We start from the raw sequence: 27,881 nt of genomic DNA, 5'->3' as shown, positions 1-27,881 counted from the left end.
AAGCCACCTTTCACCAATCACAACAACAAAAACAGAAAAAAACCATCGTGGAATTCCTGCAAATATGCACGTTAGCCATGAAGGCGCTTCGTGGGTAAACATAACCTTGGCTGACACGGAGGACTTCGCTTGTACCCACGCGGCTGTTTAGCTAGCTCATGAACGTGTCTTGTTGTTTTCGTGGACGAAAATGACGGTCTTGGATGTGACAGCCTCGAGAACCTTCAGCTGAGGAAAGAAGCGAGTAAAGACGTCTTCATGAAAGACATAAGGTAAAAACACAACGATGTTTTTGGTTTTATTCCACGTTTCCACGATGTGTTTTATCGAAAAGAAAGTGAAAGCCGCTCTACGTGTGAGACATGTTTGTCAGTTACATGTTACTGTTCTATGCGTTTGCTTCAATGTTACGCAAGCTTGTTTTCATAAATGTGAGGCAGGGGACGTTGGAAAAGGATTTTGACTCACTGAAATGAGCTATAATATAATGTAGGGGTCTCCAAGAGGGACTTAATTACCGCAAAGGGCTTCCAGTTACCCGCCTTGGGAACCCTTAGCTAATGAAAGGCAAGCCACGATGTCTTAATAAATGTCCTAAGGTAAACACAAGTCAAGACATGTTTATTTGTGACACCCTTAATCACAAGGAGGCTCAATGGGCTGCACAGATCACAGATTATTGCAAACCACATATTATTATGACACCCTCCCCTGATCTAAAACCTACATGAGGGCAAGGGAAAACTCAAAAACATGTCAAGTCAAGTCATGTTTATTTGTGACGCTCTTAATCACAAGGAGTCTCAAAGGGCTGCACAGATTATTGCAAAACACGGACTATTAGGACACCATCCCCTGATCTAAATCCTACATGAGGGCAAGGGAAAACTCAAAAACCTCAACATGAGGAAAATGAAGAAACCTTGAGATAGGACTGCACACGAGGTAATCCCTTTCCAAGAGGACCAGGCTGCAACGGATGTTGCAATAACAAATATTACACAGATAGTGTCAACATGAAATATAGGTCATTTGTAAGCTCTAGAATAGAAGTGTGTTTTAAGCCTAGATATAAACAGTTCCACTGAGGTTGCAGATCAAATCTCAGAGGGCAAGGAATGCCACTGCACCATAGCCCGAATGGAGAACGCGTTCGTACCTGCGGATCTCTTCTTGGCTCTTGGGATCACTGAACTGGTTGCCAGCCAGTCGCAGGGCACACAGGGACAGACAATTCACTCATTCCTACTTAGGGACAATGTGGATCGGCCAATTAACCTGACATGCATGTCTTTGAAATGTGGGAGGAAACCAGAGTGCCCGGAGGAAACCCACACAAGCACGGGGAGAACATGCAAACTCCACACAGGAGATTCGATCTCATGACCTCAGAACTGTGCCGCACACGCGCTAACCACGGCACTGACGATTTTAAGCTAACAGGTTCGCTAAAATCACAATTGTTTTCATTTTTAAATATCGTTGTGTTGATATCGCTGTGTAAATATCAGGAATAGACGTTTGTATTTTCGTATTGCCTCACTTAACGCGTTTGTTACTTTTATTTTAAGTCAAATAACAAGGGGATGTTTTTTTTTTTTTTTTCCTAATGTTGTCTGATTGATTAATGGTAGTCAGCAAATGCAGCTACAGTGGGTGCTTCACAAGTGGCGACATCTAGTGGACACATTTAAAGCTGCAAGTTATGGTTTGACTCATTTTTCTCTTTTGCTTCTCTCAGCATTTTCTTTGCCCTAAAAACGCCTGATTTGCTTACAGAAATTCAATGCATCCTCTGATTTACATAAAATGAACGCGCTAAGTGCCGCATAAATCCCGCAACACAACGAAGCGATCATGACATTCGCTGCTGACGCTTCTAATAATCGATTTTATTGATTTGTTGTTGCGGCCCCAATCAATGCAATTGTTATACAGGACTTAAGTAGCTTCGAATGATTTGCAGTTCCCACGCTAGGCAAACAAAGGAAACTGTCATGAATTACATTTAGCTAACAAGTAGCATAGCATGTACCTAGTCATAATATTAATATTTGTAAGCCTGGAGCAAGTAAGCCATTCAGTTTTTTTTTATTAGTGAATTGAGTTATTTTCACGCTATTAATGCTTTTATTCTCTTAGCATTGTCTCACTGGCTTCAGAAGAGTAGGTCCTCAAAATTTGACCTCTAACTGGCATGATGTATTCGTGGTCGACTGAGCCTCTGTTAAGTATAATTCTTATAATTACAACCTTGTAATAACATAGTAACAACATAGTAATAACTTGAGAAGTCATTTTGGAAATTCTTATCAAATTGGTAGCTCGTCAGGCTAATCAGTAAGTAAAAGTAGCCTCCAGCTTCAAAAACTTTAGTGACCCTGGGTATAGATGATTCCTTTGGGACTAATTTCAAATTTAGTGTATTACCCAATGAACTCGCGACAGTAATATTGGCTCCTCATAGTTGTTGGAAGGTGAATTCACAAGTGTTTATCGTCCTTTGGCTCGCTACAAAAAGGGGAGTCGTAAAACTCATTCCTGTCCCTGACATGTAAGCACTCGAGCAGCTAATTTTGGTTCAGGCTTGTGTAAAGAAAGCTGTAGATGTTGTGAGATCTGAGTCCAACCCGGATGTGGACCAAACATACTGCAATGTGATTCAGTTGCGTTGAGGCAATCTTTAGGGCTACAGATGATTACTTTAATCTTCGACGAATCAGTGGATTTTTTTCTAATTAATCGATGAATCGAATTTAAAAAAAAAATTCAATTTCCTCTTCTGTTTTAAAAATTTTGGACAGATAGAAAACAAAACAGTAGAATATTCTTCAATACAGATGCTCCCCTACCTACGACCATTCGACTTACGTAAAACGGTGGATGCGAACCTTTTTATCATGATGTTGAAAAATATCCGGACATTGCTCTAAGTTAGATTTTTTTATTTTGTGGACAGTACTGTAATGCTTCTTTCCACCACTACCGGCGTGTGGTAGCGCTGTGAGAGGTCACCCAGCATCCACCCCAAAGAAGAAATCTATATTGTATCTCCAGCACGCTAAGAACTTTGGCATTCTTATTGTTAAATATCTCGTGTATTCATTAATATGGTTGGTGTAAAGTTTAAAGAAGAAGCGAGCCGTTTCTTTTGAAAAGAAAGTGGAATAAGAAAGCTTAAGGCGGTTGAGAAAATGGTCGGAACGCTTTTTTTTTTGGCCACTTTTTACCATGGAGGAGGACCTCTTGAAGCTCATCTTCCAAAAGTAAGTTAAATTCCACTTTATCTTTATAGAGCATATTATTTTATGAAATGTTTATTTTTTTAGTACAAAACAATACAGGTTACTTATACAAACCTTAAACATACAAAATATATGTTTGTGAGTAGGGCAGCGTCTGTATACAACAACAACAAATCCAAGTGTTTCGTCCAATAGGTTAACAACGAGAAAAATACACCGAAATGTATTCTTAACACCTGCACATATGTCAGATACTTTTTTATTAAGTGCAGAAACAGAGAGGCAACATCAGAGAAGAATGCGAGTACTTCATTGGATGTCAAATCAAGTCACATTAATTTGTATAGCCCTTCATCACAAAATGTCTCAAAAGACTGCACAGGTTACAATGACACCATCCCCTGATTTTAAACCAACATGAGGGCAAGGAAAAACTCAAAACCTCAGCCTGAGGAAAATAAGAAACCTTGAGAAGGGGCCTCACAAGTGGTCATCCCCCTTTCAGGATGACCAGGGTGCAATAGATTTAGCATTGGGCACATCTTATTGTACCTGATAAATAAATTTTAACTTAGATCAAGATAGCTTCAAAATACGATCTCTGAGCGCCCTCTGCCAGACTACAGTGCCCATACAAGTTTCTAGCTGGATCAAGAGAAAATTCAATGCACCCTCTTATCGGCATTAAATTAACGTGGTGAGTGCTGCATAAATTACTCAACACAATAAATCGATGATGAAATTTGTTGCAGATGCTTTTATATATATATTCGATTAATTGTTGCAGCCCTAACCAAGATCCAACTTTTAAACATGACTCAAGTAGTTTTAAATGCTTTACCGTCACCATGCTAGACAAAACAAATAAAGTGTAAATAATTACAATTGGCTAACAAGTAGCGTAGCATATACTTAGTCATAATATTATTAAGCCAAGAGCATGTCAGCCATCCAGGGGTTTTTATCTCATCTCATCTCATTAGCTACACCGCTTATCCTCAGTAGGGTCGCGGGGGTGCTGGAGCCCATCCCAGCAATCATCGGGCAGTGGGCAGGGGACACCCTGAACTGGTTGCCAGCCAATCGCAGGGCACACAGGGACAGACAACTCACTCGCTCATTCACACCTAGGGACCGTTGGATATAATTTTTTTCACACGATTGATGCTTTTATACAAAAAAAGCAGTGCATGAATTTCATTTACAGTATAAGTTAGGACAATACATTTCTTTTTCCTATGCTTCAGTTTGAAAAGAGCTTTCTTTTTCTGCCAATTAAATGATGCCAAAGATCAGTGTTCAAGTTTGCCCGCATCCCCGCGTCCTAGACGCATCATTTTTGCTGGGGACGCATTGGGTCAAATCAACGTGCGTCCCCGGGACGCAACTTTTTTGACACCAAATTGTCATTATTACCCGATTACTTTTTTTTTTTAACAACGATTTACCGCACTCCAAACTTTTCATCAGGCAGATCTGCCATCTGCCATTGTTGTTTTGGTCTCGCGCCAATCTCGGCAAACGAGATCTCGTTGCTTCGAGATGGCGTCATTGTTGTGGCGGTTGTCGAGTGAAAGAGAAGAATGCCTCCGAAAAAACAGTTGGTATTAGGTGCAAATCAACAAAAAAATGGTAATTTCTTCAGTGTCGTAATAAGTCGAAACATAACACAGAAAGTGTAACGACGGCAATAATTCCGGCACGAAAAAACGGCGGAGAAATTCTTCAGAAGACCGCGAAGGCAAGGAAAACACGTGTTTTGAAGCAAACGATTCGACGAAAGAAAATAAACAAAAGAATACTCCGAGCAAGAAAAGGACTTTTCTGCCACAATGGACTAAATTATATTCCTGGTTACGCTATGAGGAGGATGATAATGGATTGGACCTTGAGAAGGCATTATGGCGGGACAGCAAACCACAAAGAATATATGAACTGAAAAATTTGAAGTGATAACTGCTTTGTATTACCAATTAACTGTGATGATTAAAACTGCAAGAATATATTAAATATTTCAGCAATATTATTTTGTATAGTGTACAATATTGTGAACTGAAAAATCTGAAGTAATAACTGCTTTGTATTACCAATTAACTGTGATGATTAAAACTGAATGAAAATATAGATCAATATAATTATTTCAGCAATAATATTTTGTATAATGTACAATAGTGCTGTGAACTGAAAAACCTTGAAGTGATAACTGATTTGTATTACCAATAAACTGTGATAATTAAAACTGAATGAATATATAGATTTATATTATATATTTATCGCCGATTTACAATTTTAACCTCGATAACACTAAATTTTGGGGACCCATAGATCTCTGTTGGGACCCATAGATTTTTGAGCATGCGAGTCCCCGGGACCCAACACTTTTCACAAGTAAAATGAACACTGAAAAGATGTAGGTTCATTTATTTTTAAGTCAAGTCATGTTTATTTGTGACGCCCTTAATCACAAGGAGTCTCAAAGGGCTTCACAGACCACAAAATATTGAGAACTACAGAATATTATGACACCATCCCCTGATCTAAAACCTACATGAGGGAAAGGAAAAACTCAAAAACCGGTGAGGCGCATTTAGTCTTAAAACCCGGTGTGACAGCTTGTTAAAGTACAAAGCAGACCTTCCCTCTGCAAAATCAGCCTATTTTTCGAAGGTGATGTATCAGATCAATCGTTTTTTTAAGGTGACCAGAAATTGTAATTTCCTCCCCTTTGGCAGTGGAGTCGGGTGGCCATGGACCCGTTCAGCCTACTTATCCTCGCCATCTCAGTGACCAGCTTCTTCACTTTCCAATGGCTTTTCCACAAAGTCAGCCCTTGGGTGTCAACGCGCATCAGCCCAGGGTTCCTTGCCCTAACCCAGAAGCAAAAGGTGGAATGGAACTCCAGGTGAGCCAAATTTCAAAGATTTTGTTACACCGTTGATCCGACAATTCTTTTGTCGATTATTGAATGAATCGGATAAAAAAGGGGGCCGGGGGGGCAGCATGAGGTCACAGGACGACCATGGGCCATTGTGGTCACAAGACGGAGGCTGAGATAGAAAGGGCCAAGCAATTGTTTGAGAGGGACCACATCCCATTTTATTTTGATTTAGTGCGTTTTATTGCCTTTTATTGCTAATAATAATTTATCCCTCCCTAGATGGTTCGTGTTAAGGGGAAGGAAAAGTAGATAAGAGTGACAAAAATGAGCAAGTCAAAGAAGCAATTATTGCGAAATACAAAAGTGCTGTTGCCATCTTATAAGTACAGTAAATGCTTTCAAATTGTTTTATGTTCATCTTATTACCAGTATATTAATTTTTATTATCTAGACATTTAAATCATTATTGTTGTTATGGGAGAAATTTAATTAATATTTTGGGTATTGCTTTAAGTTTGTGGCTATGTTAAAGCAGTTTAAAGTGGTCGGCTTATTTACAATGTGGGCTTATATGCGAGTATACACAATAGTGAAAATGAATTCTAGTCAAGTCATTTCTATTTGTATAGCCCTTAATCACAAAGAGTCTCAAAGGGCTTCACAGGTTATTACACAGACTATATTACACAGACTATTTTTCAGACTATTATTACACCATCCCCTGCTCTGGAACCAACATGAGGGCAAGGAAAAACTCAAAAAAACTCAACATGAGGAAAATGAAGAAACCTTGAGAAGGGACCGCACATGTGGTATCCCCCTTCCAGGATTACCAGACAGCAAAGGATGTTGCAATCCCAACAAACGCGTTAATTATAATCTCCGCATCCGACTTCTCAATATTTTACTCTTAAAAGATAGGAATGGTTGTTTTTTCTAAATAGAACAGAATTGCGGATGTTGATACACCTGTATCACTATTCAATCAGTTCACCTTTGGATCAATTCAATGTTTAAACCTAAGTTTTTGAAGAAAGCATTCAACAAGGTCGCTTGTGTGCTGCACTTAACCCCGGAGAACCCAAAGACCCTTTTGTCTTTGGAAAATTATGACCGAAGGGTTCTCCAGGGTTAAACTCCCATCCTATAGTTGGCAGCAGTAAACCATCCCACGCCAGTGTGAGACCAACGTGTCTTCTCCAGATTACAGTAAATTTGACCCAGTTTGAATGCTATCTATAATTATGAAATTTGCACTCTGGCTCTCTACGTAGATTTAAGAATAGATTCCGATAAGAGCTATGCTATATGTAAACACAGCCATGAAAATCAATTCATGCTGCAACACCGCTAACCTTTGCGCACAACATAGACTTAAAGTAAACAAACGACCATCACGTCTGAATTTGCACAACAGTAAAAAAAAAATTCTTGTGGTTGTGGTTAAGAATATTTATGGTGAATATTTTCTTTTTGGGACTGTTCAATTTGTGACATTCGGTGCCAAAAAGTCAGTGGATCCCATATAATATATATATATTTTTTTTTTTTCTTACCTTAAAAATAACTGGCCGTACTACAATAGGTTTTTCGTTAATATTACCATGTTTGTGCAACGATTGATCAGTCGAAAAATATCTCTGACCATAATCACTAAACATTGGATTCAACAGTAATGAAACCTGGGTCGCGGCAGGGAGAGCACGGATTCTGAACCACGATACAACCAGTGATTCAGATGACATACAAGGCATTAGATTTGATCTCATTTTCACACTATTAATATCCAAGGTACCAAAGACGAATATTAGAGAATTGAGAAAACACAAAGTCGTTCTGAAAGATGTAATCGCAAAAAACAGAAATAAAATTGGATATCTATTTTTGATTAAAAGAGGGTGAGCAAGATGCATGAGTGTGCGTTACAGCATATACAAAAATATATATTGTGTGTATATCTATCTATCTATATGACTGTCGGTCTATCTGACTGTCGGTCTATCTGACTGTCGGTCTATCTATCTATCTATATCTATCTATCTATCTATCTGACTGTCGGTCTATATCTATCTATCTATCCATCTATCTATCTGACTGTCGGTCGATCTATCTGACTGTCGGTCGATCTATCTGACTGTCGGTCTGTATATCTATCTATCTATCTATCTGACTGTCGGTCTATCTATCTGACTGTCGGTCTATCTATCTATCTGTCGGTCTATCTATCTATCTATCTATCTATCTATCTATCTATCTATCTATCTATCTATCTATCTATCTATCTCTATCTTATATATTCAGGATGTCTACAGAAAGTGTATACAACCTTTGTCATTAAATAGTCAATACACTTTCTTTCTATTCTTGATTTGAAGAAGAATGGTGAATTTGCGGGTTACCTTTGTTCATACGAAAACAAATTGTTCTGAAAACATTCTGGAATGCAAAGAGTTCCGCACACAGATGCCCAAACAAGTCTTCGCACTAAAGCTTAATTTTCACATTGTCTTCTTCTACGAGTTTGATGGCGCTTAGCATCCATAACTTTGGTGCAAGGTATGTCTAGGCGTTCTCAAAAGTGTCCATTTGGAGATTCCAAAAGGACCAGTGACAAATGAGATGATAGAGACAGGTCTTTGCTTCTCAACAATTTTTTTGCTTGCAAGCATGTTAAAGCATGTCAATAGTATTAATAACCCTTGAGTGCATAGGTGGGATCAAAATTGTCCCCATGGGTTTTATTCTTCAAAACTTTTCAAAATAAAGAAAAAGTGTTCATATTGTCATATTTCAAGTATGTGTCTGACATGATGCCATTAGTATTTTTATTTTTCCCCCACTAATTATCGACCCCACACATGGAAGAGTGCATGTAGTGCAGGGGTAGGGAACCTATGGCTCGGGAGCCATATATGGCTCTTTTCATGAGTACATATGGCTCCGAAATAAAATGTAACTATTGCACATCTATCTGTGGCGTTCCAAAGTCAACTGATTTCGTCCCGATTTTGATCCAAATAAAGCCGAAGCAACTTAATGCAGAAGTTCGATAAGAAACCATTTAAACTGATAAATAAAAACGCTGGCAAACGACTTTGATTGGGTGAGCAGTACAGGTGGGCGGATCCCTGCACACAGCGCAAGGCACTTCCTTCTCTCTCTCTCGCTCAGTGCAGTCTACACCGAAAGTGAATATGACGATATGCTTATCGTTTGCAGTAATTTGTGACATTTTTACAAAAGAACTTTGCATGCACATTATTTTGAAACCGTTATTAAGGACAAATTTCATGGAAAAAAATGGCCTCAACACTCTTAACTTAAGGTGGGAGACAAATTGTAAATGGCATATTTACATTGATTTGGGACACAGGATTTGGCATTCTTATCATTTCATACATTTGATTAAATCATCAAATGGCACACAGTGAAATAAAATGTGCTGAAGAATTAGCTTTTGTCTAGAGAGCGTGTTTGGCAGTTTTTTCAATTTTGTCTGAAAATATATGATGTGGCTCTCTCAATTTCTTTTTAAAACATTTTTTGCTTTGATGGCTCTTAGGGTAATAAAGGTTCCTGACCCCTGATGTAGTGGTAGGTCATTAATCCAAGGATTAGGTTCTCACAAGAAAAGAGAACTAGCACTGCAAATGCACTTTCCTTTTAAAATTGAAAATCGGATGAGGAGAGCCCACCTGCCCCCACCCTCCCTCATTACATTCTACAGGGGCACCATAGAGAGTATCCTGACCAGCTGTATCTCTGTGTGGTGTGGAGGCTGCAGCGCTACCGACTGGGGTAGTGTGAGGAGGGTAACGAGGACAGCAGAGAAAATAATCGGGACTACACTTCCCTCCATTCAGGACATTGGCCAGAAGCACTGCCTATCCCATGCTAAAAACATTACCGGGGACCCCTCTCACCCCCATCATGGACTGTTCACTCTGCTAGCCTCTGGGAAGAGGTACTGCAGTGTGCGTTGCAGGACCACCAGGCTCCGCAATAGTCTAGTCCCCCTGGCCATTAGACTGTTAAATGGTCAATCTAACATATAGTTAACTTAAATCTAAACGGCTGCTAATCTGACTTTTTGCACTACTGGCAGTTTTTTTTTATAGCTTGCCACTCCTTGCACATTGCTCTCTGCACTATTGTAATTACAGCGTTATTGTTACAGTGTTAATGTTACTGTGTACCTGACTTGTTAACCTGACTGCCCATTTTGCACATCTGGTTAGCTACTCTTCTTGCACTATCGGCACTATGGTAAAATACTATACGTAGCCAAAATACAATACAACATTATTTATATCTGTACATTCAAGGAAACTGTGGGGGTCAGATGCATCGACATTTCGTTCTGTATACACGTGTACTAGAATGACAATAAAGTAGATCTGAATCTGAATCTGAATCTGAAATTGGAATACTGGTCTAAAAATTCGCAATCAGGTTTTTTCCCTAAATCGTGCAGCACTAATACACTATACCGTAAATTCCGGACTATAGAGCGCACCTGATTATAAGCCGCACCCACCACATTTTAGGAGGATAACCACTTTCTTACTTACACAGGCCGCACCTGTATATAAGCCGCATGCGCCCACATTAATACATGTAACGCAATCACAAAATTAACTTAAATCCGACTTTGAGTCCCGCGATCGTAACTGAACATAAAGTACACAGTCCAAAAGCCATAGCCGGTAAATTAACAGTAAATGATACCGGTACTTAAAATTTGATGCAGACCTGCAGAGTCTGGGTCCCGTTGAAAATAATCCAAGGAGAAAAAAAAATGTATATTTCCAAAGGTAAGGGTGGGAAAAATATATATCCACTATTGTCCGCTGCGTCCACAAACACGTCTCACCTTTACTCCACTTCCCATCGGCCCCCGTTGTTTTCGCCCGTCTTTTTGATTCGCCCGTGGAAAACATATCAGAATAAGTCTCTAAAATAAATACATTACAAAAATATACAGTTGCAAATACATATTATACATGGTTACACATATTCACAAAGAAAGACGGTACACCGAGAGAGTTTTCAAAGCTTTAATGATAATATTATAACTTTCATCCCAAACCGTGCCTGTGAAGGGTAGCAAAACGCTACTAGGAACACGCTCGCAATACAGTAATCAGGTCTGTTAAAAAAACCATACGGTACTTGTATAAATCACGGTAATCTGTCTTCATCTTACTCCTTACCACTGACGTCATCAGAGTCGTCTTCCCCAGTATGAGAAAGAGTCTTTGTCACGTAGACGTCGTCCCACGCTCCCCTATTTCAAAAACACGCTAGCAACACATTCAGTGTAAAAGTAAAGTATACGCGCACCAGCTCTGTTTCCTCTTCTATCGGACTGCTCGATTGCTTTTAGCTTGAAAGCTGCGTCACGTGCCTTTCTTATTGCAATTTACATGGTGAGGATATGTCTACGCTAATTTAAATTGTGCACAAGCTAAGAAGTTGCAGTCTTCCTCTGCGCTTATATTCCACCGGTCTAAATCTTACCTTTTGTACTCGAGCGCAGCTGGTAGAAAAATGACATAAATTGGCCGCATCACTGAATAAGCCGCAGGGTTGAAAATTTGGGAAAAAAGTAGCGGCTTATAGTGTGGAATTTACGGTAATTATATATATCTCATCTCATTAGCTGCACCGCTTATCCTCAGTAGGGTCGCGGGGTGTATATATATAATATATATATATATATATATATATATATATATATATATGTATATTAGCCAAATCGGTAGTGTCATGATTGCTTGGAGCGATTTATGGAGCCAGTTTAAAGGTCAAATGGCGTTTGTCAACTTTATGTGCCAAGCTATGATGGGATCATTGCGAAAATCTCTCCGTTTGAGAACATGATTGAGCAGATTGCAACTTCGCCAACGTGCATGACTCACTCCTTTTCGTCCTCACTCCTTATCACTTTATCACTCATGATGGCACTTGTGAAATTAAAAACATGGGTTATGAGGGGCAAAAGGTAATGATTATTGACTATGGGTTAGTCGAGGAAACGGGCAAAGTCTGTTGGGACTCATGCTGGATTCCAGAAAAATGGGAAGTGGGAGTTCTCCAACTTCCGACCGGGAAAATACCACTAAAATGACACTGGAGGTGGAGGGTCCTCGTCGCAAGGTCAGAGAAGAAATATGTACCCCGACTTCATCGAGTTGCTTCAATCTGACGTCACTTGAAAAAATGGCCATACTCATTGACAAACACTAGATGAATGGTAAAATATAGTTTACACGTATATGGAAGAGAGAGAGAGAGCATGTGAGAGAGCATGTGAGAGAGAATGTGAGAGAGAATGTGAGATAGGAAGAGAGAAGCGATAAAGAAGAAACACCGAGAAAAGAGGGCAAGGGACACAGAAAAAAGACAGAGACAGAGGGTGAGAGAAAACCGAAAGAGAAAAGACAAATAAAGAAAGAGAGAGAAAACAGAAAGAGAAAAGACAAATATAGAAAGAGAAAGATAGAGGTAGATATTGAAAATAAGGAAAAAATGAATGAGAGAAACAGAGAGAAATAGGAAGGGAAAACGAGTCAATCGCAGAGTAAGAGAGAGCGATAAACACATAAAAAAAGAAAAAGGAGAAAGTGATAAATATTCAGAAAGACAAACAGAAGGAGAGAAAATGAAGGATAGAGGAAGAGTAAAGCGAAAAAGGAGAGAAACACAGGGAAAAGAGAGCAAGGGACAGAGAAAAAAGACAGATGGGGGAGAGAGAAAACAGAAAGAGAAAAGACAAATATAGAAAGAGAAAGATAGAGATAGATATTGAAAATAACGAAAAAGTGAATGAGAGCGACAGAGACAGATAGGAAGGGAAAACGAGTCAAATGCAGAGTAAGAGAGAGTGATAAACACATATGAGAGGGTGAGAGAAAGAGATGGAAAGAAAAGAGAAGGAAAGAAATAAAGTGAGAGCTTTAGAAAGAGAAACAGAAGGAGAGAAATTGAAGGATAGAGAAAGAGAAAGAGAGGAGCAAAAACAGAGGGAGAAACACTAGTTGTTTTAATAATAATCATGTGAAAACTCAACAATTTTGGAAAAACAAAATCCCCAAATTGTGTAGTTGTAGGGATACTGTAATATTTGACCACTAGATGTCGCTGTGTTGTGTAGTGCAACTGAGAATGCATGCTATAAAGCACATGGAAGAAGACAAATTACTCACACTCAAAGTGACCAAAACGCAAGTTTATTTTACTACGAGAAGGCGCTAATGTCCCTTTAAACGAAAAAAAAAAACTTTAACACTGAATATATACAACAATTTCATCTTTTCAATTTTATATTTCATGATGAGACCGGTGAGGCACAACCTTTACTGCCTCACCTGACTGCACGTCACTGCTATTTTTACAGGACAGTATCGACTTTGCACGCGCTGGTCGTGGGACTCTTCTGTCTTTACATTCTGTTCTTCGATGGCCCGGTCAATGAAGACCCTGTCTGGTAAGACTGGAAAATGTCATTTATTTGCTTTTGCTGTTTTTCTTTTTTAATCACTTTTTTCTGCACACGTGTTAAGTACAATTTCTTTGGCATACACTACAAAAAGCCCAAATAAACATATATTGATAAAACAATCATATAATAATCTTTCCCAAAAAAAATTCTTGTTACAGTCCCTTATTTGGTGTACAGCGGTACCTTTACTTTCAAATGTCTCTACATACAATTGTTACCAAGTACCGGATCGGGAAAAATATTGCCTCTACTTACAAAGGCGTTTCAGGATACAAAGTCAAAAATTAAGTACAGTATGCGCTGCCATTCACCGCTACCAGAGTTCTTCCTTGCAACCCGGTGTGTGTGCGGGAATCCCGGCATGCTCTTCGTGTCCCCTTCTCGCTGTGTAAACAATCTACTGTATGGTATTGCCACGAACATTACTACACATGCTGAACTCAAGGCTCTGCGGCCTTTAATTCAGCACGTGGGCCATATGTTGCGACGAAACAGAGCACAAGACGAAATCTCTCCGCAACAACAAGTAGGAGGACGGTTCCAGATTTAACACCATGCTTGCTGGTTTTTGGGAATGAGCGTTTTTTTTTCTGTACAAGGGAATCTCCCCAAATACTAGCATTGTAGCCGGAAACTTTGTTTTTGTGCTAGTAACTTTCAGCAGTAGAAAACTCCCAGAATCTCCGGCGCCTCCCCCCCTTTTTTTATTTACATTAATTCTCGATGTTAATAAATTGTGTGTGCTATTTTCATGGGCCTGGTTCATTGAATCCATTTTATGGGATTAGTAATTCATGTCAGAACTTAAAGAACTCAAATCAATAATGTAATTTAATTTATCAGAGTAGGAAATTCTGGCATCCTCCAGAGGAAAAAACGATTTATGGTGGAGCACTAGCAACACCTTGAGCCAAATTTGTTTACTGATTGCAGTAGAGAATAATTCGTTTCAATCCTAACGATTTTCAAAACTAAAGCTAGAAAAATCCCGACAGTTGCATGTAATGTAAATTTACATTGTGTGCTTTTACCTCAGGGGAGATCCAACTCTAGTGAAGACGAATGTTGCTATCACAACAGGCTACCTCATATCTGGTGAGTCAAGTCTCACTGGTGTGATTGTTTTGTTTTGTTAGTTTTTTATGTTTTGGTTTTCAAATCAGATTTTTCCATTTGTACAATTTCCTCTTCATACCCACTAATGCCCCCCTTTGTCTCGTCTTATCCTTCTTTTTCCAGATCTGCTGCTTATATTTTACTATTGGAAGGCGATAGGAGACAAGTATTTTGTAGTGCATCATCTGGCAGCTTTGTATGCTTACTACTATGTACTGGTGAGTGCCTTATTGTCCAATAGCAGAACGTGCAGGCAAGATGGGAAAGAGACAATCAAGGGTGAACAGCAATGTTATGTATGGCATTAGGAATGGATCTGAGACACTTGTTTTAAGTTCCTATTGGCAAAACACATCACATTTCCGCTTTCGGTGTTTTAACTTCAACACTGACCAAAACATTCCTAAGTAAAAACTATTTGCACGATTATCTCTTCATCTCAGGGTGCTAAAAGTACAGAAATGGGACCTACCCTGTATACCTGATGTGCTGCTTTTAGATAGTCAATCTTCAATACCCTTTTACCTCCAGACCTGGAACTGATTCTTTACTCTGTATTAGTCATTGAATCTGAGGCTAATATATATATTTATATGTACATATTTTAATCTATCCCTCCATTATCTGCACTGCTTGCTAGAGCCCATCCCAGCTGTCTTCGGGCAGTGGGCAGCGGACACCCTAAACTGGTTGCCAGCCAATCGCAGGACACACAGGGACAGACAACTCGCTCGCCCATTCACTCCTAGGGACAATTTGGACCGGCCAATTAACCTGACATGGATGTTTTTGGAATGTGGGAGGAAACCGGAGTGCCCGGAGGAAACCCACGCAGGCATGGGGAGAACATGCAAACTCCAATATACACCACTTGTGTATAAAATCTCCCACTCACCCCCTAGGGCTCACATCATTCTTTTCTGTGGCCCGCGAGACAATGCTGGGAGAAGCATAAGAGATAAATGAGCTCCATCTCATCACTCTGTTTAAGGTAATACGAAAAAAGACAAAACTGTTAGAAATTGACTAATGGTGTCCTTGTATAAGTTCAAATAAGCTTTATTTCCTCTTTGTAATAGATATCAAGTCATGTTTATTTCTATAGCCCTTAATCACAAAGAGTCTCAAAGGGCTGCAAATCACAGACTATTATGACACCATCCCCTGATCTAAAACATACATGAGGGCAAGGAAAAACTCAAAAACCTCAACATGAGGAAAATGAAGAAACCTTGAGAAGGAACCGCACATGAGGTAATCCTCCTTCCAGGATGACCAGGCTGCAACGGATGTTGCAATAATAAATAATACACAGATATTGTCAACAATATAGGTTATTCAAAAAGTAACAAACGAATAAATTAAATTAAAATAAAATAATGAAAAACAAAAACAATTAAAAACAAATAAAACAATATTGAAAAAATGTTTTTTTGTCTATCACGTTTTCCTCTTTCTCTACTTCTGTCTCCTTTCTTTCTTTCTTTCTTTCTTTCTTTCTCTCTCTCTGTCAGCCTGTCTTCCTTTCTTTCTTTCTTTCTTTTCTCTTTGTTACTTTCTTTATGAAATCTAGCAGCATCATTCCCATATTCATGCAAACATGTTTTGTAAAGAATTAAAGCGGGACATTTTAATCAATCAATCAATCCTTTAAATTCATGTTTTTGTCACTTTCCAGTCTGCACGAGTTTGCCCGAGTTATAATAACATAATAATAAACTGTCGTGTAAATAAATTCCATTTTTTTGTTTTCTGCATTGTTTTTACACAAACGCTACAAAAGATCTTACTGAAAGAAAAAAGGTCATAAATTTCAAGGGGGCAGATAGTTTCGCAAGCCACAGTAAAAAGCCTTGAGAGTCAGTTGTAGGAACCCTTAAAATAATGACATGAAAACCCGTCATAGGATGGTTTATTTTGAAATAACACAATAATATAGCATTTGTTGTGGCCCGGGTTCTTAGGACATTTGCTGTTCACTTTTGGTTCGACCTTAAATTGGATTGGCAGTTCTCTGTTCCTGGATATGATTGACTATGTGGTGTTTTATGCATGGAACGCTCAACAATGGTATCGGCTGTTGAATCCACCCAAACATCCCCACCCCTTTATTTCCCTTCTTTCTGCCTTATGTAGTTCCCGTCCTTGTTTTATTTCCGGAACCCCTTTCCTCTACTCTTTACACCTGCCTTGCATGCCGACAGCTAACCAACTCCCGGTTTCTTGTTACCGTGCATGTTTAACGACACGGTATGTAATATTCGACCACCCGATGTCACTGGATTCTGTAGTGAAACCAAAACCGAGTACTACAAAGGACAAGGAATACCCACTATAGAGACTTTGCAACATCCTAGGGTTTTTTGACCTTATTTTCGTGAAGAAAGGAAAAAAAAAGATAAAGGTAGAGGAAAAAAAGAAAGGAAAAAAATAAAGAGAAAAAGAAATTAAAGAGGAAAAGAAATAAAAATAAGGTAAAAAGAACAAACATAAGTGAAGACCGCAAGAAAAAAGAAAATTAAATAGTAAAGAAGGTAAAAAAAAAATTAAAAAGAAGAAAAAACGAAAAAAAATTAAAGTAAAAATGGAAAAAAAGTTAAATATTTAAACCAAACAGAAACAGCAAGGATGAAAAGATAAAAGCCAGAAAAAAACAATAGAAGGAATTAAAAGTATACAAGGGAAAGAAAAAAATAAGACAGAAAAGGAAAAAGGAAAGAAACTAAAAGAAAAAAACAAGAAATGAAAAAAGTGAAAGAAAAGAAAGAGAAGAAAATATAAAAAAACAAAAGAAAAAGAAGGGAGAGAAAAGTAAAAAGGGATAAGATAAAGTAAAAAGAACAAAGACGTAAAGAAAGAAAGGAAATAGATAAAAGCAAGAACAACTATAATAAGAAAGAAAAAAGTAGAATAGGCAAAAAAAGAAAACTATGAATAAAATAAAAGAAAAAGAAAAAAGAGAAGTGTTGTAAGTTGAAAAGGAGAAGATAATAAAATATTTTAAAAAAAATGTCAAGAAAAAAGGGTAAAATAGTACAGGAGAAATGACAAAGCAACAAAAACAACAAAGAGTATATAAATTAAAAAGGGGAAGTAAAAAAGACATGAAAGAATAGAAAATCGCGGAAAATGAAAGAAAAAAAGATTACAAGCAAAAATAAAAAAAATGGTCAAAATAAAAGGAATAAAAGTAAAGGAATAAAACAAATAAGGGGGATGAGAAGAAGAGAGAACATTATTTTCATGCCGTTTATTACCACTGGGAGCCGCTAAATAACACTCACTGTCCCTTTAACAACTGGCTGCATTTCTGCAATACTCCATTGGTTGAAGTGCCTGGTACTTTTCGTTTCTTTCTCTATTTCTCTCTCTTCCCCGTACTTACTCCCTTAAGAGGAAACTCATGGACCATGAGTTCCACTGATAGCCACGTGGAGGCAGCAGAGATCTGTGGTCAACTATATTTTAAATCAGTGGTTCTCAACTTGCAACCCCAAATCAAGAAAACATTTCCATTTCTCATTTTTATCCAATTAAAATTGTCTAAAGCAGAGATAGTAGAATATATTCACCCGATAAATTCCAATTTATGGGTTTCTATAAACTGAATGAGCAAAAAATGTGGGTTATATTTTTTTTGCTAGCTATCTCACTACACTTTGAGCTTTGTAGTATAGTCCTACCTTTTTGGCTATTTAGCAGGCTATCTTGCTAGCTTTTTTACATTTTTTGCTAGTGATTAAGCTAAATTTTGGTCTTGTTTCTAGCTAGCCATCTAGCTTTTTCTTTTTTTTTTTTAAATTCTATCTGGCTATTTAGTTTTTTTTTTTGCATTTAATCTAGCTAACATTTGACCTTTTTGCTAGTTATCAAGCTAAGTTTTGCCCTCGTTTCTAACTAGCCATCTAGCCTTTTTTTAAATTCTATCTGGCTATTTAGTTTTCTTTTTTTTGCATAATACAGTAATATACTGTTAAAACCTCGTGTATAACCCAACAAATACAATATTTCAGCTTCCTCTTGATGAGGCCATCTTGCTTCTACGGGTACCCCAAAAAACAAAAAGGCTGGGGGTGAAATGCAAAGAAAATTGGCGCAGTTTGGTCACTTTCAACCTCCATAGTTCGTATTTTTTATGAGCTTTTTTAACGCTCATTTTTGGTTGCGCAAAACAATACAGTGACATTTAGTATTGAAATATTACACAGTGTCCCTTTAAATATCAAAAAGCCTGATATGGGTGTGACAGGGATGCACATATAATGACAAATGTGCAGATTGTATATTTTTAAGCTTCTTTCTATATATTACCCCCAGTCTTAAATGTCTTGTGAGAACCCTGACCAGAATTCCATCCATGTGGGACTGGTCCAGGGGTAAGCAACGGGAGGCTGTGGAGCAGCCATGTGGCTCTTTGGCGCTCCCTAATGGCTCCTTGGTGCTTTTTCAAAAAGTTTGATAATGGAAAATGTTATGGTTTCTGTAGGAGGAAAGACAATGAATATATACAGTATAGTTATACATTATGTGTTGCTTTCCTTAAAGGGCTTGTGTAAAGCTTTTACTATTTGGCTCCTCCAAACATGTTATTCTTAATTGGTTAGTCTTATATGGCTCTTTCAACATTTTGGGTTGCCTAGATTAGTCAATGCATTCTGAATGTGTCATTGTTATATTTGTCGCTTTATTTAGCGGCATTCTTCAGTCTCGTCCTTCTAATTTTCACTCTTTTCCCTTCAGTGTCTTTAACATAAACCACCCCCTCTTCGTAACCCCACGTGCCAAGACTACCAAGTTGGCTAGTATAAACAAATTTCACGCGCAAACTACCAAAAAGGAGCGTTGTGGGTCCGTGTGCGAGTGCGTGTTTGTGTGAGTGTTATCAATGGGAGCGCTTGATCTAAACAGGGAACATCTTCCTTTATTTTATTCCTGTCTTGTCTGCTGTTATTGCTGTTTGGTTGCACTGAGCAGATGTGATTCCCAGTCACAGTATGGACTTACCAGTTCCTAGAGGTACTAGCGTGCTCATGCTAAGGTGTTAAGGACTGCACCGAAAAACATGCACATTTGTACAGCGCTTAGCGAAAGATTTGCCGACCCCAAGAACCTTTTGTTGTATTGTCACATTTTTAGGATTCAAACTTAAAAGTAAAGATATTTTTGAAAGAATAGACATGTGAGATACAATCCTGAAGTGGTACCGAATTTCTTCAACATTTTACATAATTTTTACAACGAAAAAAACTGAAAAGCAGTTGTGCAAAGATACAAGCCCCCTGTTCTCTCAGCTCGGCCAACTGACTCTAATTGGTCCCTGATCACTTTCAAAGGATCCACTGTTGACCTTAATGACTAACATTGACAAAAAAGAGTGCACCTGTGTGTCATTAAGTCTGAGTTTAAATGCACCTGCTCTGTGATGGGCTCGGGTGTCTGTGAAAGGAGACACCGGAGAACAGACAGCATCATGAAGACCAAAGAACGCACCAGGAAGGTCCAAGATAAAGGTGTGGAAAAGTTAAAAGCAAGAATGGGATACAAGACAGTTTTGCAACATTTACACATCTCCCGACGCACTGTGCGAGCATTAATATAAAAATAGAGAGCGCATTAAACCACTGCAAACTAACCAAGACCTAAACTTGCATCACAAACAAGGAGACAACTAGTCAGAAAAGCAACCAAGATGGTTCGCAGGCATAAACAGGTGAGGGGAAATCTTTGCATAGGACATGTATTAGTTGTACTCTGCATAAATCTGCTCTTGATGAAGCAAGAAGAAAGCCCTTCCTGAAAGAATACCATAAAAATCCCGTTTGGCATTTGCAAAAAAAAGCGACACGAGAGGCACAAATAACATGTGGAACAATTTGCTCTGGTCAGATAAGTCCAAAATTGAACTCTTTGGGCTAAATGAAAAGCATTACATTTACATCATCTTGAAAACACCATCCCCACTGTCAAACATGGTGATGGGGTTGTTTTTCTTCAGCAGGGACTGGGAAGATCGGTATGAAGCCAGATACAGGGCGATTCTGGCAGAAATTCTGTTGGAGTCTGCAAGAGACCTGAGAATGGGGCGCAGGTTAAACTTAACTGGAAAGGACCCCAAATATAAAGCAAAATCTACAGTGGAATGGTTGAAAAATAACACTATAAAGGTGTTAAAATAGGCAACCTGTAGTCCAGACCTCAATCTTTTCAAGCATTTGTGGAAGGATCTAAAAAATGCTGTGGACAAACGATGACTATCAAACCTTAAGGAACTTGAGCTGTTTTGTAATAAAGAATGGGCAAATATTTCTGTTTCAAGAAGTGCAAAATGTATAGAGACATACCCAAAAAGACTGGCTGTGAGGTTGTACAAAGTATTAACTCAAAGGGGGCTAATTTTTCCCACATGTATTTGTTTGCATAGTATAAAATATTGAATGCATTTGGTGTCATTTCACGATTGTGTCTCACATGTTGATCATTCTTAAAGAAATATTCAATTGTCTTTTTATTTAACTTTGAAGCCAATATGTCAAAAACTTCTTGGGGGCCAATACTTTTGCAAGGCACTGTATCTATTGGTGTGTTGTAACCACAGGCTTTGTTGCAGTCGAACAGGTAAGTTCATTTTAGTTATGTCATGAGTTCAACTTGTGGTCCAACAACAACAACAAACAGATTAAACAATGTGTAAGATATAGAGGTAAGATCGGGCCTAAATAATTCAGCCCGACCCGCCCCGAGTCGCTGGTAACAAACCCGAACCTAACAGATGAACTTGATTTGATAAACGAGCCAGAAATAAACCCGAAGCTTTTAATTTTCTGCCAAAGTAAACACGAAGCTTTACTCCAGCCGTGCGTACTTCAGCGCCGAACTGTGCGTTTCAGCGGTTTACTTTGGACCGAGTCCCTCAAATCAAGAGTGCGCCACAAGTCCAGCGCCTAAATGAACGGTTAAGCGACGAAGTGCGCATCTCGGCGTGCAGCTAACAAAAGTGAAACTTGACAAAATGGCACCGAAAAGAAAGTCAAATTCTGCAGATTACATGCTGCAAATAGTGAAAGATTTGTCCGAAAATCAGAAAGAATGTTTGTGAAGCTTGTAACCTATTGGCACGAAGAAGAAATCACATCTGACGGGAGGGAGGTGGAAGGAGGAACCCGCGCTTCTGTTACCCCAACAGAGAGGAGGAAAATGTCTTTGGATATCGTGATTTTGAGTTAAACTGATAGTTTGGTCCAAGAGGAAGGCCGCGACTGACGTGGATGGATGGTTTTATAAGTGCACTGCTAAAAGAAGTCTGAATCTAGTGGAAACTAGAGCTCTTGTTTGTGATAGAAATTAGTGGACAGGTGTTGTGAAAGGATAGTGGGATGTTTGGACGCGTTCTAAAGAATGGGCAGGGCACCTGTATGATGCCGCAGGGGTAAACCAGCGAAAACTGTCGGGCCCTGCTGTTGAACAGAAGAGTGTGTTGTGTCACCCTGTCCCGAGTGACATGGCCACTTTCTCGTGTCCCGTTTCATCTGGAGGGACGAAAGAATGACCAACTTGGGTGCCGAAGTGCTTAACTGGCTTTAGTGTTTGGGCATTTGGGCTGGCCATGATCAACTTTTTGGTGTTTTTTGCTACTTTTTTCCTTTTTTCAATTCTTAGTTTTTGTTTATGTGTTTGTCTTGCTGTCGGTCACCCCTCTCGAGGGATATGACCAGGGTAGATAGATAGATAGACAAGCTGCAAATCCTGAAATATTTGGCCAAAAAGCTGCAAGAAAGTTTGTGAGGCTTCTAAGCTATTGGCAAGAAAAAGAAATTACATCTGACGTGAGGGAGGTGGAAGGAGGAAGCCGCGCGTCTTTTACCCCAACAAGAGGAGGGAAATGTCTTTGGCTATAGTGATTTTGGGTCAAACTGATGGTAAGCATTTTCTTACTGTAAATAATGGCTAGAGTAAAAGTACATGCTGTGTAGATCCTCGAAGGGGAACTAAAAAAAAAGAGAGAAGCCCAACCGGCCCGACTTAACGATTGACATTTTAAGCTGGAACCTGGCCCGGGCCCAAGATCTTACCTCTAGTAGTATAATTATCTTTCCATACATACATTGTTTTGCTGGCAACTCATTTTGCTCCTCTGGAACAAACTTTATTTTGTTTCATGTACCTTTTTACGTCTACGTTGTTCTCCTTTTTCTGCTCTCCCCTCAGGGCCAAGGCATGTTGCCTTATTTTGCCAATTTCCGTCTGCTTGCTGAGTTTTCTACTCCTTGTGTCAACCAACGGTACGTACCATCCTATCGGCAAATGTTAAGAAAAGTAAACTGGTGATGAATAAACTACAAAACTGAGACTGAGCTTGTTTTGAAAAGTAATCTAAAAGCTAGTTACTCATCTCAAGTGGTGTCATGCTCATTTTCACCAATGGGGACATTTGGTCATGTCTGTTCTCATAGGGCCTTTTGCCACTTATAGATTTACCGTAAAATGCGGACTATAGAGCGCACCTGATTATAAGCCGCACGCACTACATTTTACGGGCATCATTAGTTTTGTCCTTACACAAGCCGCACCTGTATATAAGCCGCATGCGCCCACATTAAAAAATGTAGCAAAGTCAAAAGTTTATCCCAAATTTGACTAGGTTCCGCGATTATAACTTTAAATATAGTATACAATCCAATCCCCACAATCGACAACATGAATGGAAAATGATACCTGTAATTACAATTTAATGCAGACCTTTAAAGTCCGGGTCCCGTTGAAAGTAATCCAATGAAAAAAATGGATATTTCCAAAGTTAAGGGTGGGAAAAATATATACCGGTATCCACTATTGTCCGCTGCAACAACAAACAGATTTAACTCAGCTTCACCCCACTTCCCGTCAGCCCGCGTTTGCTCCGCCCCTTCTTTTTGATTCGCTCGTAGAAATCATATCACATTAAGTCTCTAAAATAAATACATTACAAAAATATACAGTTGCAAGTACATATTATACAAGGTTACACATATTTACAAAGAAAGACGGTACACCGAGAGAGTTTTCAAAGCTTTAATAATAATAATAATATAATTTTCACCCCAAACCGTGCCTGTGAAAGGTACCAACGCGCTACTAATAACACGCTCGCAACGCATCATGCGTATCTGTTTAAAAAAGCCATACCGCAATTGCGAAATTCACGGTTAACCGTCCTCATCTTTCTCCTTATAACTGCCGCCATCAAGGGCGACTTCCTCATTATCGGAAAGAACCTTTGTCAGACTGACAATTCGTTCGCATACTAAGAGGATGCCGTCTACCTCGGCACACTTATTCCACCGGTCTAAATCTTACCTTTTGTACTCGAGTGCCGCTGGTGGCCGTTAGAAAAATTCCATAAAATGGCTGCTTCACTGAATAAGCCGCATGGCTGAACATTTGGGAAAAAAGTAGCGGCTTATAGTCCGGAATTTACGGTAACTAAATGTAATTGAATTGCATGTAAAAAACATCTGACTACTCCTTTATTTAAAATAACTTTGATTTGATTGTTTATCCAATTCACAAACATTACAGTCGCGACACATATAGAACATGTTATAAACCGAGATTATGATAATGAGAGGATCTTCTTGATCATTCATGCAACCAATTGTATTCAGTTGACAGGCATTGTGGGAAATGAAGTTGTTGGTTATACCATTCCTTTGGAACACTTTAAGCTCTTGTGGGCCACACAAAATGATGCGGTGGGCCACATTTGTCCCGCGGGCCATGAGTTTTACACTAGTGCTTTAGACAATATTTATTAATTAGCGGTGTTGCCTAGGAAGAAGATACAACTCATTTTTAAATCGGATTTAATTCTCTTTCTATTATCGAGCACCAAAAAACGTATTAATTAATATTGGAAAAACTTGTTAATGTAGATCAATGGTTCTCAAACTTCCTAAGGTGAATTCCTTGGGTGCAAATTCCGCTTTGATAGGGGATTGTTTACCTCCCAGTCCAATTGTAGATGCACCTTCTTCGTCTTTTACCTGTAATCCACTTTGACATGCTGTGTATTTTAATATGTTGTCATTTTTAAGTGGTGGTAGAATTTTTTTTTTTTTTTTTTTTTTTTTTAAATATGTGGGTGATAGTCTTAATGCAGGAAAAAAAACGCTAAAAGAAAGTAGAACAAGTAGCTGTATTCAGAGAAACTAGTTTAGCATGTTCAACAAATATTTACCTCTTAAACAGTGTTGTTTAAAAAAACATGAAATGTTTGCTGTACTATTAAATAATGCTGTTTACTTTAAACTTGTACTTCCCCTGTATTCAGCTTTAACTGAAATTTATTTGAATTTATACAATAACAACTTATCATGTTATTACTATGTTGTTACTATGTAATTACAGGTTAATTATTAAAAATAGGGTTTTAATAGACTCAAAAAATAAAAATATATCATCTTACTAGAAATTCACTATGACCCAGAACCCGTAAAGTGTTTTCAGAAGAGGTCTGCGGACACCTCAACTGTCCTCAGGGGGCACTACGTCGGAGACCCCCCGGCTATACGAATCAACATGACTTGACTGGGTTTATTGTCCTTGTTCTCGTTGCAGCTGGTTCTTCGAGGTTCTAGGTTACCCGAGAACCTCCCGAGCCAACATGGCCAACGGCGTGGCCATGGCCTCGGTGTTCTTCCTGGTCCGCGTGGCCGTCATGCCCGTCTACTACGGCCGCATGTACTCGGTTTACGGCACGGAGGCCTTCTACTTAGTGCCCTACGGCGGGCGTCTGGCCTGGATCTGCTCCAGCATCTGCCTGGACGTTATGAACGTCATGTGGATGCACAAAATCGCCCGCGGATGCTACAAAGTGCTGCAATCGGCCCGGCGGGAAAAAAACGGGAGGCCTCACCAAAACGGAAAGACCGACTAAGATGGCCTTTCGGGATGCTAACCGGACAAAAGTGTGGAAAGAATGTAATCTGAAGGATCTAATGGATCTTCTCACTGGCCACCTCCAAGCCATGAAATCATCTCTGAGCAATACTGTTGTGTTGCTTTTATTTGACTTACTGTGTTTAAAGGAACCTTTTACCACTTTTGTGGACAACAGAGCCCGACCTGCAATCGATAGACCCTCTTGTGTTTGGAAGGAAGTGTGACGTAGCAAGGTTGTGCGCGCATTGTTGAGGTAGAACAGCGGATTTTATGTCAGTTTATACAAGTGTTTCTTAATTATTTTCTGTCACGCTCCCCCGCCCCTCTCCAGAAGAAGAAATCCTCCCCCTCTTTTTATTAGGTGATCATGTCAGGAAATGGGACCCAGTTACATTTACCACAAGTTTTATTGATGGAGAGAGGAAGGGCTGCGCCCACAATCCGGTGTTCGCTGGGCGTGGGAAGCAAGTCGCTCTCATACTCTGATTGTGATCCGAACACAGAAGTGTATATTCCGTAGTGAGCGATGGCGGTGTCAGCAGCGGAAAACTGGTCGGTAGCCGGGACTAGGAGTGCAAGACGTGGCCGGGGTCGGAAAAAAGTCGGAAGCCAAAACGGGAGAACAGACGTGGTCGGGATCAAAAACGGGTCGTAAGTCGGGACGGGAGAGCAGACGTAGTCAGAATCAAAACAGGTCGTAGCCGGAGACAAACGGGCGCAAAAACAGGACAGGCGGGAGTCGGGATAAAAAAAAAAAGGCTTGCCATGTAAAAAGTTTGGCAATGTATGACTTCCTTAAACACCTGGGCTTGTTGTTTTCTTAAATTGTGACTCTTAAGAAGAAGCTCAACATACAAATCTCCCGCTCTATTCGACTCAAACTGCTACTCCCGCTGTTTTGCTTCAACAATGCGCACGCATCCTGTGCTGAATAGGTGACGACGTAGACTGGAAAGGGTTCTATAAACACATACACTGGTTATTACAAACCTTTGCCGAAAGGGATCCTCATCAGCGGTGAGTGCCGCCGTCAAATTCTTGAAGAAACTTTGATCACTGCGGGAACATAATGACAAAGAATGAATATTTTAATGCTTTTATTTAAGAGGCTAGTTAGCTTAGTAGCCCTTTTATTGGAAAAGCATGAGAATTTAAATTATATTTCCTTGTTTTCGTGCGTGTTTATTTTCACCGTGTAGTATATTGAGGGTTAATGATCAAGACGCACAGAATACATATGAAAAGGCAGTAGAGCGGAACTGTCAACGCTCCATTTTTACGTTGGTTATTTTTGTCACATGTCCACAAAGTATTATGCATAGAATGATGGGTAAGACATAATTTATCGCGGTCATGTGGTGAAAAAACTTGTCTCCAATTTTTTTTTTTTTTTTTTCAGGAGAATGGCGAACCATTTATTTACCCAAAATTGAGTTTGGATCATTTTTATATTGTTGTTAAATACTAATATTCACAGACTTAGAAGATGATACCTCTGTAAATAGCAATCTAAATCAGGGGTGGGAACAATTTCTGACTAAAAGGATGCTTTAACCCAAAAATTGTGCAGATGGGCGGGTCAATGGAAAAATAATGATTCATAATGATGTGAAATCTCTCCTGTTAGAGTTTTAATGCAATATTTTCATCAATTTGGCTTTTAAATGATAGGAATTCAAGTAAAATCGCATATCCTATACAAAGAATATATTGTTCTTTTATGTGGGGAGAGGCTCACAAAGGTACACCGCGGACAACACTCACTAATGCACTCAAGTGATCACTTTCATCAGCAAAAAGTGCAAATTTATTTATAATCTTAAAATTCACCAAAGGGAATCACGTTTGTGTATGATCAAATAATTAGCACTGGTTTGAAGCTGCTACTGACCGTCATGATCATTCTGTCACCTCTCCAATCTTGTCCATTGTTCATTTTATTTTATCTGCTTATTTTTAAGGAAGGGCTTAAATTTTCTCTAAAACGGATTGAAAATAGATTGATGCAGTTGTGACGGTAGTTTCGTTCCAGTCAAAAATTGTGCAACTGGAGCTGGATTTCTCTCTCTTTCTCTCTCATTTTGTTTCTGTTTTATTTCTCTTTTTTTTCTCTACTCGTCTTTCTATTCTTTCTTTCCTTTTTTTTCTCCCTGTCTCTTGCTTTTCTTTTTTCTTTTTCTCTCTGTCCTTTTCTCTCATTCTCACTGTCTTTTCTTTTTCT

General features: G+C 39.0%; 1 protein-coding gene across 1 annotated transcript; it reads left to right on the top strand.

Annotated features, from left to right (window-relative positions):
* tlcd4a (TLC domain containing 4a) lies at positions 1–27,799 on the top strand. The gene is made up of 7 exons (XM_088322708.1): positions 1–272; positions 5,978–6,147; positions 13,523–13,612; positions 14,664–14,722; positions 14,867–14,961; positions 22,949–23,022; positions 25,337–27,799. Exons 2-7 carry the CDS (start codon positions 5,993–5,995, stop codon positions 25,653–25,655), a joined length of 792 nt encoding a protein of 263 aa, XP_088178834.1. The 5' UTR covers positions 1–272; positions 5,978–5,992; the 3' UTR covers positions 25,656–27,799.
* Positions 27,800–27,881: the final 82 nt, after the last annotated feature.

This window comes from Urocampus carinirostris, chromosome 18 (assembly GCF_059441175.1).
Source record: "Urocampus carinirostris isolate Australia breed hairy pipefish chromosome 18, RoL_Ucar_1.0, whole genome shotgun sequence".
NCBI lineage: Eukaryota > Metazoa > Chordata > Actinopteri > Syngnathiformes > Syngnathidae > Urocampus > Urocampus carinirostris.
This window is presented reverse-complemented; position numbering and strand designations above follow the sequence as displayed.